This window comes from Corylus avellana, chromosome ca6, assembly GCF_901000735.1.
Source record: "Corylus avellana chromosome ca6, CavTom2PMs-1.0".
Classification (NCBI taxonomy): domain Eukaryota; kingdom Viridiplantae; phylum Streptophyta; class Magnoliopsida; order Fagales; family Betulaceae; genus Corylus; species Corylus avellana.
The window spans coordinates 2,525,157-2,538,213 of record NC_081546.1 but is presented as its reverse complement, the minus strand read 5'-3'; the positions used below and the strand labels follow the sequence as shown (position 1 = coordinate 2,538,213).

Genomic DNA, 13,057 nt, shown 5'->3' with positions numbered 1-13,057 from the left:
CAGTGTTAAGAGGCCTATAATGATACCTGTACATGTTCAAACATGCATTTTGATCAATAGAAATGAAATATGTGACATGTATTATATGAAAATGACTCAACCAAATTTGTTTTACAGCGTATTTAATAAAGCTGCATAGCCAGCATACATCAACCATGAGCAAATAATGTGGTTATATGTGTCCAATTTTATACATCAAAAAGTACTAAAACATACGTAGTTTATAAAATGGAAGTGTATTAAAGTAGATGCGGTGAACCAAGTTTTTGAGGTGTCTTTCTTTCTTCAAACCTTAATGTTTCTTTGTTAGTTGATCAGAAGAAGCCATAAATTTTGATTTAAGCTTTTTCTTCCAAAAAAAATAAGCTAGAATTTTGATTATAACGCTTATTATAATTTTTGCTTTCTAAGTGAAACCTCTTTCTTTTCTTTTTTCTTTCTTTTCTCTTTCTTTCTTTCTTTCTTGTATCTCGTTTTTCCCGCATCAGTGAAGGAATCCTATATTAATTAAAACTGCCAAAGGCCAAAAGTGTTATAGGAAATTGAGAAGGGCAAAGGAAAGGGTGGATTATTTTTGGAGATCATCATTTTGTTGTTGAACAGTTGAATATAAATAGGAGGGAAAGATACTAAGATCAGCTAAAGTAATCTGCAGTTATCGCCTTTGATGGTCTCTTAAGAGCTAGGAAAAAAAATAGAAAAGAGAAGGAAACTTTGTCGAATAGCCTTCTATTCAATGAGGCAATGCCATTTTTTTTTTCGGTTTCTGTTTCAAGAGATTCAATGGCCTTGTTTACATATAGTTCATTGCATCAACTTTGTAAATTTTTGTCTTACTCGTCTATTACGGTGAACTAAAGAAAAAAAGAAAAAAAAGAAGGAAAATAAGTGAAACAAGAGAGATTGACGACTTTTCTTCGAGCAAGTTTATAGATATTTAACTTTCAAGTTTTAATCATCAATGCTGACGTTATTTTTAGTTCCTACTTTGTCGGTTTTGATATTTCTCCGTCCTGATATATATGGATTCCACATTTACATCAAGGACCAGAAGTGGAGCCTGCTGTGTAGAGTGTATCACTCTCCACCACATATACAACTAAGCTAATTATCCTGTATTATTGGTCTTAAAGTCAACAGCTTTATTTTGAACCAAACCATACTTCCACGCCGACAATATGGAGGAAGATTTTGGTATTATTGGACTGCTTGAACTTTTTGTGGATCTTAAGAAAGAGGGGAGAGGCTGTAAAGTTTACTTGTTTTGTAGTGTTTGGATGAATTAGAACTTTCATGCAATGCAAAGGGAAAAAGAACAACTGTACGTCAGCGCGAGAAAACCGAGTTGCAGAGGAAAACAACAAAGCACAAGCAGTTATAATTACTACAGTAACCAAATAAAGAAAATACATAGCTCTTAGGCACGATCCTAAACTAATATAAATTAAACGCAGGGAAAGGAGCGTGCCTGCAACAAGTTCATTATTTTTCTCCCTGCCTTATTTTTAGGGAAATAAAATGGGAAATTGCATTAGAAAAAAACGTCATGAAGGGCGGATGTTATCATGCATGCCACATGCATTTATCTCCCATCCCCCCAGGCTAATGTTACTTGGTCATTAATGCTGTCATATCCAACGATACTACTGCTTCTTTCACTGTAGTCGTAAGCATGAGATGTCTCACCAAGCAAGTGTTCCGCCTCTTCCAGATTTGATTGAGCATTAACCCACGAATGCGTCTCCGTCTTTCTTATTCCTTCTAATTCTGTTGCCAGTTCTTTCATAGTAGGCCTTTCATCCCCCTTTACACTTAAGCACCTCTTTGCAAGTTTAACAACTTCATTGATCTGCTCTTTATTTCCTCCTTCAACTATACGATTCTCAAGAATTTCAAACAATCGATCATCTTTCAAGGAAGAAAGAAAATACATAGCTAGACTTCTGTCCTTTTCGGACCTATTGAATGAAAGTACATCCTCTCCTGTCAGTAGCTCCACGAGGACCACTCCAAAGCTATAGACATCACTTTTCTCTGTCAACTGGTTCGTCTGTAAGTATTCAGGATCCAAGTATCCAAGTGTTCCTTGCACTGCAGTGGCCAGTTCTTTTTGATCTCTGGGAACCAATCTTGAAATTCCAAAGTCTGAGACTTTTGCAGTGAAATCATCATCAAGCAATATGTTTGAAGACTTGACATCTCTATGAATTATAGGTGTCGAATCTGCAAAGTGCAGATACGATAATGCGTTCGCTGTTTCTGCAGCTATTCTTAGACGGGTTTCCCATTGTATGGTGGATGCGCTACTTTCATGATTTATATAATTGAAGAGTGTACCTTTTGGGACAAATTCATAGACTAGCAATGGAACTTGTGTTTCTAAACAACAGCCCAAGAGTTTGACAATATTCCTATGGTCAATTTGGGAGAGCAGAACAACCTCGTTAACGAATTGGTCAATTTGATTTTGATTCACTGTCTTGGACTTCTTAATGGCAACAATCCTTTTATCAGGTAAAAATCCTTTGTAAACTGTACCAAAACCTCCTTCGCCAATGATCCTACTCTCTGCATAATTATTTGTCGCCTTCTTCAGCTCTTCTACTGTAAAGATTTTGGCTGTTTCCTTGGATCCTTGTTGTTTGATGAGTTTCTGTTTTAAAATCAAACCCCCATTTTTTCGAAAGAAGCTTTCTCTAAGCTTCATAAGTTTTCTTTTCTTGTAGACGATGTACAGCCATGAGCTACCCACAAGCACAGCAACAAAGCTTACGCCAATAACTGCACTTGAAATGCAGAAACGTTATTCATTTTGACGTAACACCACTGTAAAAAAGGTTAATATTAAGGATTTATTGCTTGTATTGCTCTGTCAAAGATGTTAAAGAAAGGGAACAGAATCAATTAAAGCTGGGATAGATGCGGACATCTAACCACGATTAGTTATTCATTTCTACTTTCTAAGGCAGCCAGATGTATGATATTTTTTTGATCATGGACAGAGAAGGAATTAGAGGGCCCCTTCCCTTTTTTGTTAGAAATTTATATGAAATTAAAATATTTATATATTATTTATTATGGTTAAATATTTATAACGAACAAAAAAAATCATTTGGCAGGATAAAATAAAATTGGACTCTTATCAAACTAGCTAGACTTGGTGGCTTGGTGCTTTATTAATGTTTTGGCAAATCCTGATCATTTCTAAAAAAAAAAAATACATATGGCCCAGATCGACCGTTGAATGAGCAATAAAATGATATGGGCCATATAGACATTATCATTCAACGGTCGATCTGGGCCATATGTATTTTTTTTTTATTATTAGTTTTTTTATTTTTTTTCAAGGCGGCCATATGCATGATCTGCAATTTGCATGATAAATAGTATTGACTTCCCCTAAATAAATAAATTTTTTTTTTAAAAAAAAAGAACTACTTTTTTTTTTTTTTTAGGTATTGAGTCTATTGACATACTTTTTGACTGCTCAGAAAAAAAAATCTTTCTCATAGGTTCGACATATATAAGTTAACACAGCAATCTGATATAAGAGCATGCCATAAGTTGACAGCTATGCAAGTAGCATTAGATATTTTACTTAGTGAAAAAATACAACTCTTTATTTTAACTATTGCCTTTTCATTACACTCTAACAGATTTTCTATTCCATTTTTTACTAACTTTAAAATATTATTTTTCATTCTTTTTTTATTATATTATTGCCAACACTTAATTAAAGGAAAAAACAAACATATATATAAAAACAATAAACAAAGAAAAAGCAATAGTTGGAAATAATATTTTATTCACCTAGTGTGCTACAGTGAATAACACCAAATTGCTATTCATTGCAGCAGTTAAGATATTTTATTTAATATGAAGCTATTTTATTGGAGCTAAAAAAAGAGTAAAAATAGCTAAATGTAGCTAGTATCTCACACACAAACACTCCAATGTCAACATATCATTATTTCCACCATTATTTTATTCCCATTTATTATTCTGCATTTAATATTCATATCATTATGAACTTCTTCAAAAATAACTATCCTCAACTTCAAATGAAAATGGAGAAAATCCTATTTCAATGAAAAGTTAAATTTATAGCGTACAAAATGGTGAATCTACTTACCAATGGGAATCTTAGCCACCGGTGCGGGATCCGCAGCACAATCTTGACCATCTTTTCTTCCGTCCCCATGGTACCCCTTGGGACAACTACATGTATAATTGCCTTCTATGTTGAAACAGGATTTCGTTTTGCAATTATTGAGAGTTGGATCGATACATTCGTCAATGTCTGTGGATCAGGTGAATAATACCAACCCCACATGAACAATCATAATTAAGCAAACAAATACATGGAAACGAAAAGACGAATAAGTGCCATAATAAATAATTGATATTGAATTCAGGAAAAAATTATTTATGTTTTACTATTTTGATTGGGAAGCTTAATTTGTAGATGTATAGTACGTACCTTTGCAACCACCATGGGCGTCGTCGAGGTATGGATTCCCTTGGTAACCTTGCTTGCACTGGCAGCGGTATCCCTGCCTGTTTTGAGGGTTAAGGCATTCACTATTCTTCTTACATGCGAACTCCGGTTCTTTTCGAGCTACTTCACATGTTAGGTTTCCAACTGTCCAATCGAGCACCACTGGAAGCTTATCATTCGGTAGATCGAGGAGATAATCGGCGGAGAAGTTGAACTTGCCATCCGCGACAACAAAAGCATAGCCGCAGGGATTGAAGTCTGATACGTTGACGTGCTGATAAAAGCTATTTACTTCCAATTTAATATCTTTTAATCCATCCGGAAACCCTACCTCGCAACACCCAACGCCAGAGCAAGATCCATTGACCACATTGCGAAGGCTAGTACATAGAGATGCGCACCCGGTCCAGTACGTATCATTGTTTTGGGACCCACGAAGGTATGCAATTGTGTCACAGCCAAGAGCAATGAACTTATTTTTGCTGTTGGAAATGGTGAACCGCCCTGCCCAGAACAAGGGCCCTTTGTTGCGTAGAAGTTGACCCAACGAATTGTAACACTCTTGGGCTACATTATTCAAGACATGCAACTCATGAGTCTTGATCGATATTTCTGTAACCACAACTCTACCTATCTTTGGTATTTCAGAGTCGTTACAAGTGATTTTAAACGTCTTATTTAGATAGCATCCCTTCGTCAAGCCATATGGGTATGGAATTTCAACATCTCCACACCTGTTGGGGCAGCCAGGCTTGGCCATAGTTGCTGCTGTTGCTGCTGCCACCATTGCAAGCATTATCAGTACTCCAGCCACTATGATATGCAAAAGCTTCTCACAAAAGCCCATGGCCACAACTTTTTTAAGGAGATAGTACTGTTTTGTTACACTTTGTGTTTAGATGTGCTTTGATTGTCCTGAGACGTATAGACTCTTCCCTTTAAAGGCGTATGGAACGAAGACCAATTCAGCGCCCCAAGCTATGGGTTAGAATTATACATGTGCGTGGAGGCCAGAGGGGGGGACCACATGAAGACGACACAAATCTCAGCCCCAATTGTCTCATTTATGAGCTTCACATGCAAGCTTACGTGTTCTCTCTCTCTCTCACGAATCACGATGGATTGGGTGGTCGTTTCTGAGCCACCACCAATGCAGGCACAGAGCACATCCGTCCCATCCATCCATCCATCCATCCGTCGATCGGAGTAAATGTGAGGTAGTTGGAGCATTGGGAATTGGATGCGGAGAGTTTTAAATGCCACAACTTCCCTTTGAGGTCCTCATAAATGAATGACTCTGACAATTCTAACTTTGAGAACAACACTCTCCCACTTCACAATTACCTTTTCTTTTGTGGGATAAATATTATACATAAATATTTTTGAAATTACTTTAACCCATTTACAAATTCTACCATCTCATGGTTTAAAAAGAGATTTTCTATTTAGCAATTTTTTTTTTTTAAGCCTTTTCAGCTGAAAAATTGTTAGGCTTCTAATTTTTTTTTTTTTTTTTTTTTTTTTTTTAAATATGATTAAATTTTTTAAAATATAAATTTATCCCATTTTCAATCATAATAGGACAATAAAATTATTTTGTAAAATATTTTATAATCCTATCATTTCTCTTCCAGCTTAATTTAATTCACCCTTAAATTAAATCTATGTAGCATAATTGACACTTTTAAAAACGGATTCTCTCCATAACGGCATTACTCGAAAGGTTGTATATATATAATAGGCGATATTAGTACTTTGGATCACAAAAGGGACTCATTTTAGAACCAGCTGGCATGTGTTAGTAAGGAAATTCTTTTAGGCCATGTAGCTCTGAATTCACTGGAGGGGTTCCACTTTTTATATATTTATTTTTTATAATTTTATTTTATTTATTCAAATACAATACAGGAACGTGGGAGGGGGATACAAGAGGAGTTAAACTTATTGTTTCTAAACCAAAGCATGAGATATCAACATAAAATGATCTGCTTATTAGAAAGGGGAAAAAAAGTACAATCTGCTTGCAAAGATTAGCATACTTGTGTTAGTTAAAGTACGATCTTCTAATTGACGTAGGAAAAAGGGTTGTTACAAAGTGAGATTTTCCTACTCTTATTTAAATGGAAAAAAGAATGAGATATCTCATGAAAATGCTTTGAAATACGAGACGAGAAGCAAGTAGCAACTACTTTGCCTAAAATGTATACTCTAAAATTTGCACATTATCATCATTTCAAAGCATTCCAACTTTAAAAAGAAGATAAATCTAAGCTAATATAAAAAATAATACTAGCAAAGTTCAAATTATTATTATTATTATTTTTTAAAAAATGCTCATACCCCCCACCACCCCCCACCCCTTTTTTTTTTTTTTTTCAATGCGGGGAAGAGGGGAGAGGGAAAAGTTACAAAAAAAATAAAATAAAATAAAGGCAACCGAGCCAACTCTATAATAGTTGAAAATATGTCAAATAATTAGAAAATATGTCAATTAATAATTAGGATCTCTCTTGACAGATATCCTAAGGCCATAAATGAAACATATGTCACATTGATAGAAATAATAATAAAATATTATATATATTTTAAATTTAATTAAAAAGATAATAATAAGAAGTTTACAAAAATAATAAAATATTAAGGGGTGGTCGGACCACCCCAGTTGGGCTTGGGGTGGCCCAACCACCATCTAGGGTGTTTCGGCTACCCTAAATTTATTTATTTATTTTTTCAATCTTTATTTATAATTTTTATTAATTTGGATGAAAATTTTTTAGTTAAGTTGAAATTTTTTGAGTTGAGTTGAATTGAGTTTAAAAAATTGCCAAACATGAATTTAGAAAAAATTTCAGTTTGAGTTGAAAAATCTTGCTTCCCAAACAAGGCCCTAGTCTTCCGATCGAGACTCTGCGATAATGTCTTCTCCAAAATCTATACGCTACCATTGGTCTATTACACATATGTCGACCGTTGTCTTGCGGTTGACTTGTCATCATTGCATAATTTGCAGGTAGCGTAATTTACAAATTAAGATTTTTTTAATGGTAAAACCAATAAAATAATTGTACAAAACTAAGTAAATTTTTTTGGCTAACAAAATAAGTTAAATATTTAACTACATATTGGGCTTGTTTCCTAAATTTTTTTTTCTTTTATTTTTCATTTCTACACAAAGAAGTCAAAATATTAATAAAAAAAAGAATCATAAAAAATTTAAAACTTTTTTACGTCACATCATATTCATAACACTGGTTAAAAAAAAAAAAATTGAGTAAAATAATAAAAATAAAAAAGCTTTAGTAGGGGCCCAAAAAAGCTCCTAAAATCCAAAAAGTAGTTATGTTTTTATACTAACATGGTTAAACGTTGGCGTAGAAACGTTGAAATAGCTCAATCGTGGCTTTTCAAGCGACAGTTGATAAAAAAAATTATCAATTGCAGCGTTTTTTCTTAGTTTTAAAAACGCCACTGTCAAAAGAGTTTTATTGCCCTCTATTACCCACAAAAAAAAAAAAAAAAAAGACTTTTCTCCGAAAATGACAGATAAACAATTTCTCACGCGGGTGTACACAATTGTTTATCAGTCAAATGTCATCATGTAGGAGACGCGTAGGCCTTCTATACGCGGGGACTGGGATTGAATGTCAGCTCGAGTCGTCGATGATTAGACTTAGTCATTCTTTGGAATTTTACTGGTAAGCAGGGAATTTAGTCTTAGTCATCCTTCAAGGATCTTCCTGTCGTGGAAAAATTGCACCTACCTCGATCAATCTCTTTCAAATTTGTAATTATCACTATTTCCATCCAAACTATTAAAGAATTATATATCCATGTCCCCCTCTTAGTAACAAAAATGCCATTAATAAAAAAAAATTAAAAAGAAAAAAAATCAATTAATCCTATTAAATATGGCTGTAAATCTTGAACTTTTATAACATTTGCAATTACATCTCAAAATTCAATAACTTTCAATTTTTTTAATGACGTTAGAATTTGAGGTTAAATTAGACCGTAAAAAAGATAAAATAACCTTTATGCTCTGAAATTTTTATAAAATTTTAAATTTATTCTTACTTATAAATTAAAAAGAAAAGAAAATGTGACCCACTTGTGTGTCACAACCAAACCCACGGTAATGAATTTGCCAACCCACAGAAGTGGGTCATGCCGTTACCATGTTGGATCACAACCAGAATCTTCTTGTTGTGGAAAAATTGCACCATTTGTAGACTATACCAAAACCTCCTTAGCCAATAATTCTACTTTCTTCTTAGTTATTTGTAGACTTCTTCAGCTCTTCTACAGTAAATATTTTGGCTGTATCCCTGGATCCTTGTTGTTTGCTCAATTGCTGTTGTAAAATCAAATCCGGCCCCATTCTGTCGAAAGAAGCTTTCTTTAAGCTTGATAAGTTTTCTTTTCTTGAGTACCAAGTACATCTATGAGCTACCCACAAGCATAACAATTAAGCTTGTGCCAATGCCTGCACTCGAAAAAGCTCAAATGTTATTCATTTTAACATAACACCGTGGTCGAAAAGGTTAACATCAGGTGTTTATTGCGTTTCTTGCCATGTCAAAGATGTTGAAGAAAAGAAACATAATCATTTATAAGTAATGTTATATACTACATTTTTATTTCAAAAATATTTTTTATTACTAACGTGTCAATCTCAACTAACTCTTAATTGTTTCACTTTCCCCTTCTACATTTTTAATAGAAAAAAAAAACATTTAAAATTAATCCCGGCCTTATGTTTTTATTTATTTATTATTTTACATATGGCTAATCTAAATTTAATTGGCACTACCACATTATTATTGTAGAATAAATATGAAATAAAAATGTAGCTTTTAACATTACTCATCATTTAAAGTGGAATACTATGGGAGCGACTAACCATGGTTAGTCACTCATTTCTACTTTCCATGGTGGCCAAATGTATGCTATTTTTTTATTTTTATTTTTTTGGGTGGGGGGGAGGATAATGGAGGGAGGAATTAGAAGGGGGCAGTAAAGGCCATGACCCCTAATATATATAATTGATTATAAATTTTTATTTAAAATTAACAATACGTATAAAAGATATACACGTACAAAATGAGGATAAAATATAAGCAAGTAGCATTTTTTATTGTTGCTTTCAGAATCTTATCATGCATGCGTTGACGAACATACATGCATCTGGAGAGGGGTTTTGTTTACTGATGTGGAATTTCTGAGAAGAAGATATAAGTTCAGCGTGTTTTTGTTTGTAAAACTGCCATAATAGATATGAAATATTTCTTATATATGGACCGAAGACCCGGGCACTCCATGTGCCGTGCGTATGACTAATTGGCCTTTACATATATTGTATCTAAATAATTAAGTGGCTGCCTATAGTCTTTATTAGATCTAGAGATATATTTAGATTTACTCTCGTCAACCTTAGATCTAATTGTCTTCTTCGGCTAAGGAATGTCTTCCGAAATGATGTTTACGATGCCGTGCTCCTCCGCTGCTGCTTGTGGGGAATTTTTGTTTTTTGTTTTTTTTATTTTATTTTTTATTTTTTATTTTGTTTGTCCTGGCCTTCAAGTTGAAGATGGATTTGTTGTCCTCGCCTTCAGGTTGGGGATGAAGTACTAGAGCGGTGTGGAAGCTTAACTCTTACGGCCAAATTTTTAGTTTTTAATTGTTTTTTTTTTATTTTTGTTTTGTATTTGAGCTACCCATGTTTTAGATCTAGTCTGCACAAAGCAAATTTGTTCCTTAATTGTAATTGTACATGGGTTAGCGGAAGCTTGAAATCATTTTTATGATTTTGTAACCTTCATAGCTTTTGGCTATGATTTTTTAGAGTTGTATGCTCTATGTTGTAAGAGTTTTATGCTCATCAAATTTCATCAATGAAAGTTCCATATTTTTCAAAACAAAAAAACATATACGTCATCAACTCCTTGGACTCAATTAATTACATTTAAAAAAAGAAAAAAGAAAAAAAAAAATGGTAACTTCACTTTAAACCTCTAAATTACCACGCGATTTGAAAAATTCCCACCATACTTCAAAACCTCTTAATTTGGACCTCTGAACTTTTAATTACAGTTATTTTGAACCCCTCTGTTAGATTTAGCCGTTAACTTCTCTGATTTACTCTTAAAAACATCAAAATATCCCTGAATTTTGTTTATTTTGTTTTTTTACTTTATTTTTTAATTTGGAATTAAGGGCGTTTAAAATCTGACAGAGTACTTCAAACTGATTGCAATTAAAAGTTCAAGAGTTCAAATTAAAAGGTTTTGAAGTTTGGATGAGCTTTTCATATCGCTTAGTAATTAAGGAGCTTAAAGTAAAATAAAACAAAAAAATAAAACCTCAACTTCGTAGTTGGTGACTATTATTGAGAGCAAATATATTGTTAAAGAAAAGATAATCGCAACGAATCTTGAGGGCTAAGCCAAAGTCGCCCAGCTGGGATGGTGATGGGACTGATGGGAGAAGAGTTTAACATACATAATTGAAGTCTATCATGTAGGGCTGTTAAGAGAGCAAGCCGCTCGTGAGCGAGCTCGGACTTGGCTCGTACTCGATTCGAATATTAAATGAAGCGTTTCGTGAACACGAATCCTGGCTCGAATATTAAACAAAGCTAGCTCGGCTCGACTCGACTCGGCTAACAGCGGCAGATATACAGGGGGGCGACCCAGGGGCGGGCGCCCCTGGTAAAAAAAAAAATTAAAAAATTCTTCAAGTATTTTTAAGTTAAAATTTTGATGGCACCCCTGGTAAAAAAAAAAAAAAAAAAATCAATTTCTACTCTCAACGATCCAGCACGGCAATGCGCTAAAAAAAGAAAAAAAAAAAAGAAAAAATTAAACTTACCCTAAGTTCCTAAGCCAACAATCGTACAGTCAGCAAGGAAAAGAGAAAAACCTCCTACAGCGTCCAATGACTGACTCTGTGAGTAATCTCAGCTTCTCTCTTTCGTTCTATACTCTTGCTTTTTTTCCCCCTCTTTTTCTCACTTTTCTCTCACCATTTCCTTCCCCTCTTTCTCAAAACCTGTCTCTCAGTCTCTAATACTCACTTTTCTTTCCTTTCTTTTTTCCTGAGTTGACCGGGTTAGATTTTAGAAGAAAGGGAGAAGATGAATTGAGGATTTGAGAGGTGAAGCGTTAGGTGTGAGTTGAAAACCAAGCACGCAATTCAAGGCCACGTGTGAGACAAAGAATAGCTTGGAAAAGTAGTGGAATGCATCTGGCATCCATTATAAGAGAAGCTGCTTAAATTTTGTAAATAGAAAGTTAGAAAATGGTGAGTTTTGGTTAGTTTGTTAGTTGATTATAATCGGGCTAAGCGGAATGGGCTGTTAGAAAATTGGTTAACCCATTTGCTTTATAAAACCTGCAGAAAATTCACCCACTACAAATTTCCAACAATCAAAATCACTCCTCCACTTTCCATTGCCAAAAACTTAAACCCCAACACTACCGAGGTCCAAAAATCAAACCCACCCAATGAAATTTCTCAAATCCACTCAATGTTTAGTTTATGCTGTTAGGAAAAAAAATCAAATACAAAGTAAATGTAATTTTCAGAAAAAAAAAAAAAAAAAAAAATTAACCATATCTTATGCAACTATTTTACTAGTAACGGTAAAGTGAATGTTTACATGCAAAAGCTAACTATTATTTTTTATTTATTTCCTCATTAAAAAAAAAAAAACTTATTAATACCGCCCCTACAAGAATTGAATCCTAACTCCGCCACTGTCGGCTAAGCTCGTGAGCAGCTCGTATAAGACTCGAATTGATAATTATTCACATAATTCTTCATATTAATATTAAAAATTGATGATTTTTTTTTCTTCTAATAACATCATTTTATTATAAAAGGATGCATATCCTCTTTCTTCGAAACCAAGTACCTTATTGTATTGACTCAAGCTCCATACTTCGCTAGTCAGACTAAGCAAATGCTCATATATAAGCTGACTTCTTAAGCAATTTAAGACTGCTTGAAGTTTAAATTTATAATAAAAAAATAAATTAAATAAAATATAAGAGTCAGCTCGTGAACTGGCTCGGCTCGGCTCGATTTATTATGAGCTCGAGCTCGATTTTTTTGGCTCGTCCTTAAGCTCGGCTCGAGTAAAATTTAAACAAGCCAAACCCAAACAAGGGAAGCTCGTTCAAGCTCGGCTCGTTTACACCCCTACTATCATGCACATGAGTAGCCTATTTTGGAGTCTTTAAATATTCCGTAAGTTGTAACTGTAGAGTAGCCTGAGTCTTTAATATTTTGTTTTGTTTATATCCATAACACTAACAACAGTTTTTTTTTGGGTTAAATACTCCAAACTCCCATAGGGTTTCCCAACTTTATTTTTTTCCTCCTGGAGTTTCATTTTTATCACTGGAGGTCTCTGTGGTTTTGATAAAAGACCAAGTTAGTCCATCCGTTAGTTGACCGTTAGGACTGACACGTGAACCAATCAGATGCTGACACGTGGCACATACTTAATTTTTTTTAAATTAAAAAAAAATGTATTTTTTTTTAAAATTAAAAAAAAAA

General features: G+C 33.9%; 1 protein-coding gene across 1 annotated transcript; it reads right to left on the bottom strand.

Annotated features, from left to right (window-relative positions):
- Positions 1-1,362: 1,362 nt before the first annotated feature.
- On the bottom strand, positions 1,363-5,417 carry LOC132184252 (wall-associated receptor kinase 2-like). The gene is made up of 3 exons (XM_059597809.1): positions 4,481-5,417; positions 4,133-4,300; positions 1,363-2,781 (listed from the first exon to the last, which is right to left on the bottom strand). The coding sequence occupies exons 1-3, from the start codon at positions 5,343-5,345 to the stop codon at positions 1,583-1,585; spliced, it is 2,232 nt and encodes a 743-aa protein (XP_059453792.1). The 5' UTR covers positions 5,346-5,417; the 3' UTR covers positions 1,363-1,582.
- Between the last annotated feature and the right edge of the window lie 7,640 nt (positions 5,418-13,057).

Coding starts and splice junctions, on each gene's coding strand:
- LOC132184252 (XM_059597809.1), bottom strand. CDS start 5,345: ATGGGCTTTTGTGAGAAGCTTTTGCATATCATAGTGGCTGGAGTACTG. Junction 4,301..4,480: donor CGCCCATGGTGGTTGCAAAG/GTACGTACTATA, acceptor CCTGATCCACAG/ACATTGACGAATGTATCGAT. Junction 2,782..4,132: donor GGTGGCTAAGATTCCCATTG/GTAAGTAGATTC, acceptor TTTCAAGTGCAG/TTATTGGCGTAAGCTTTGTT.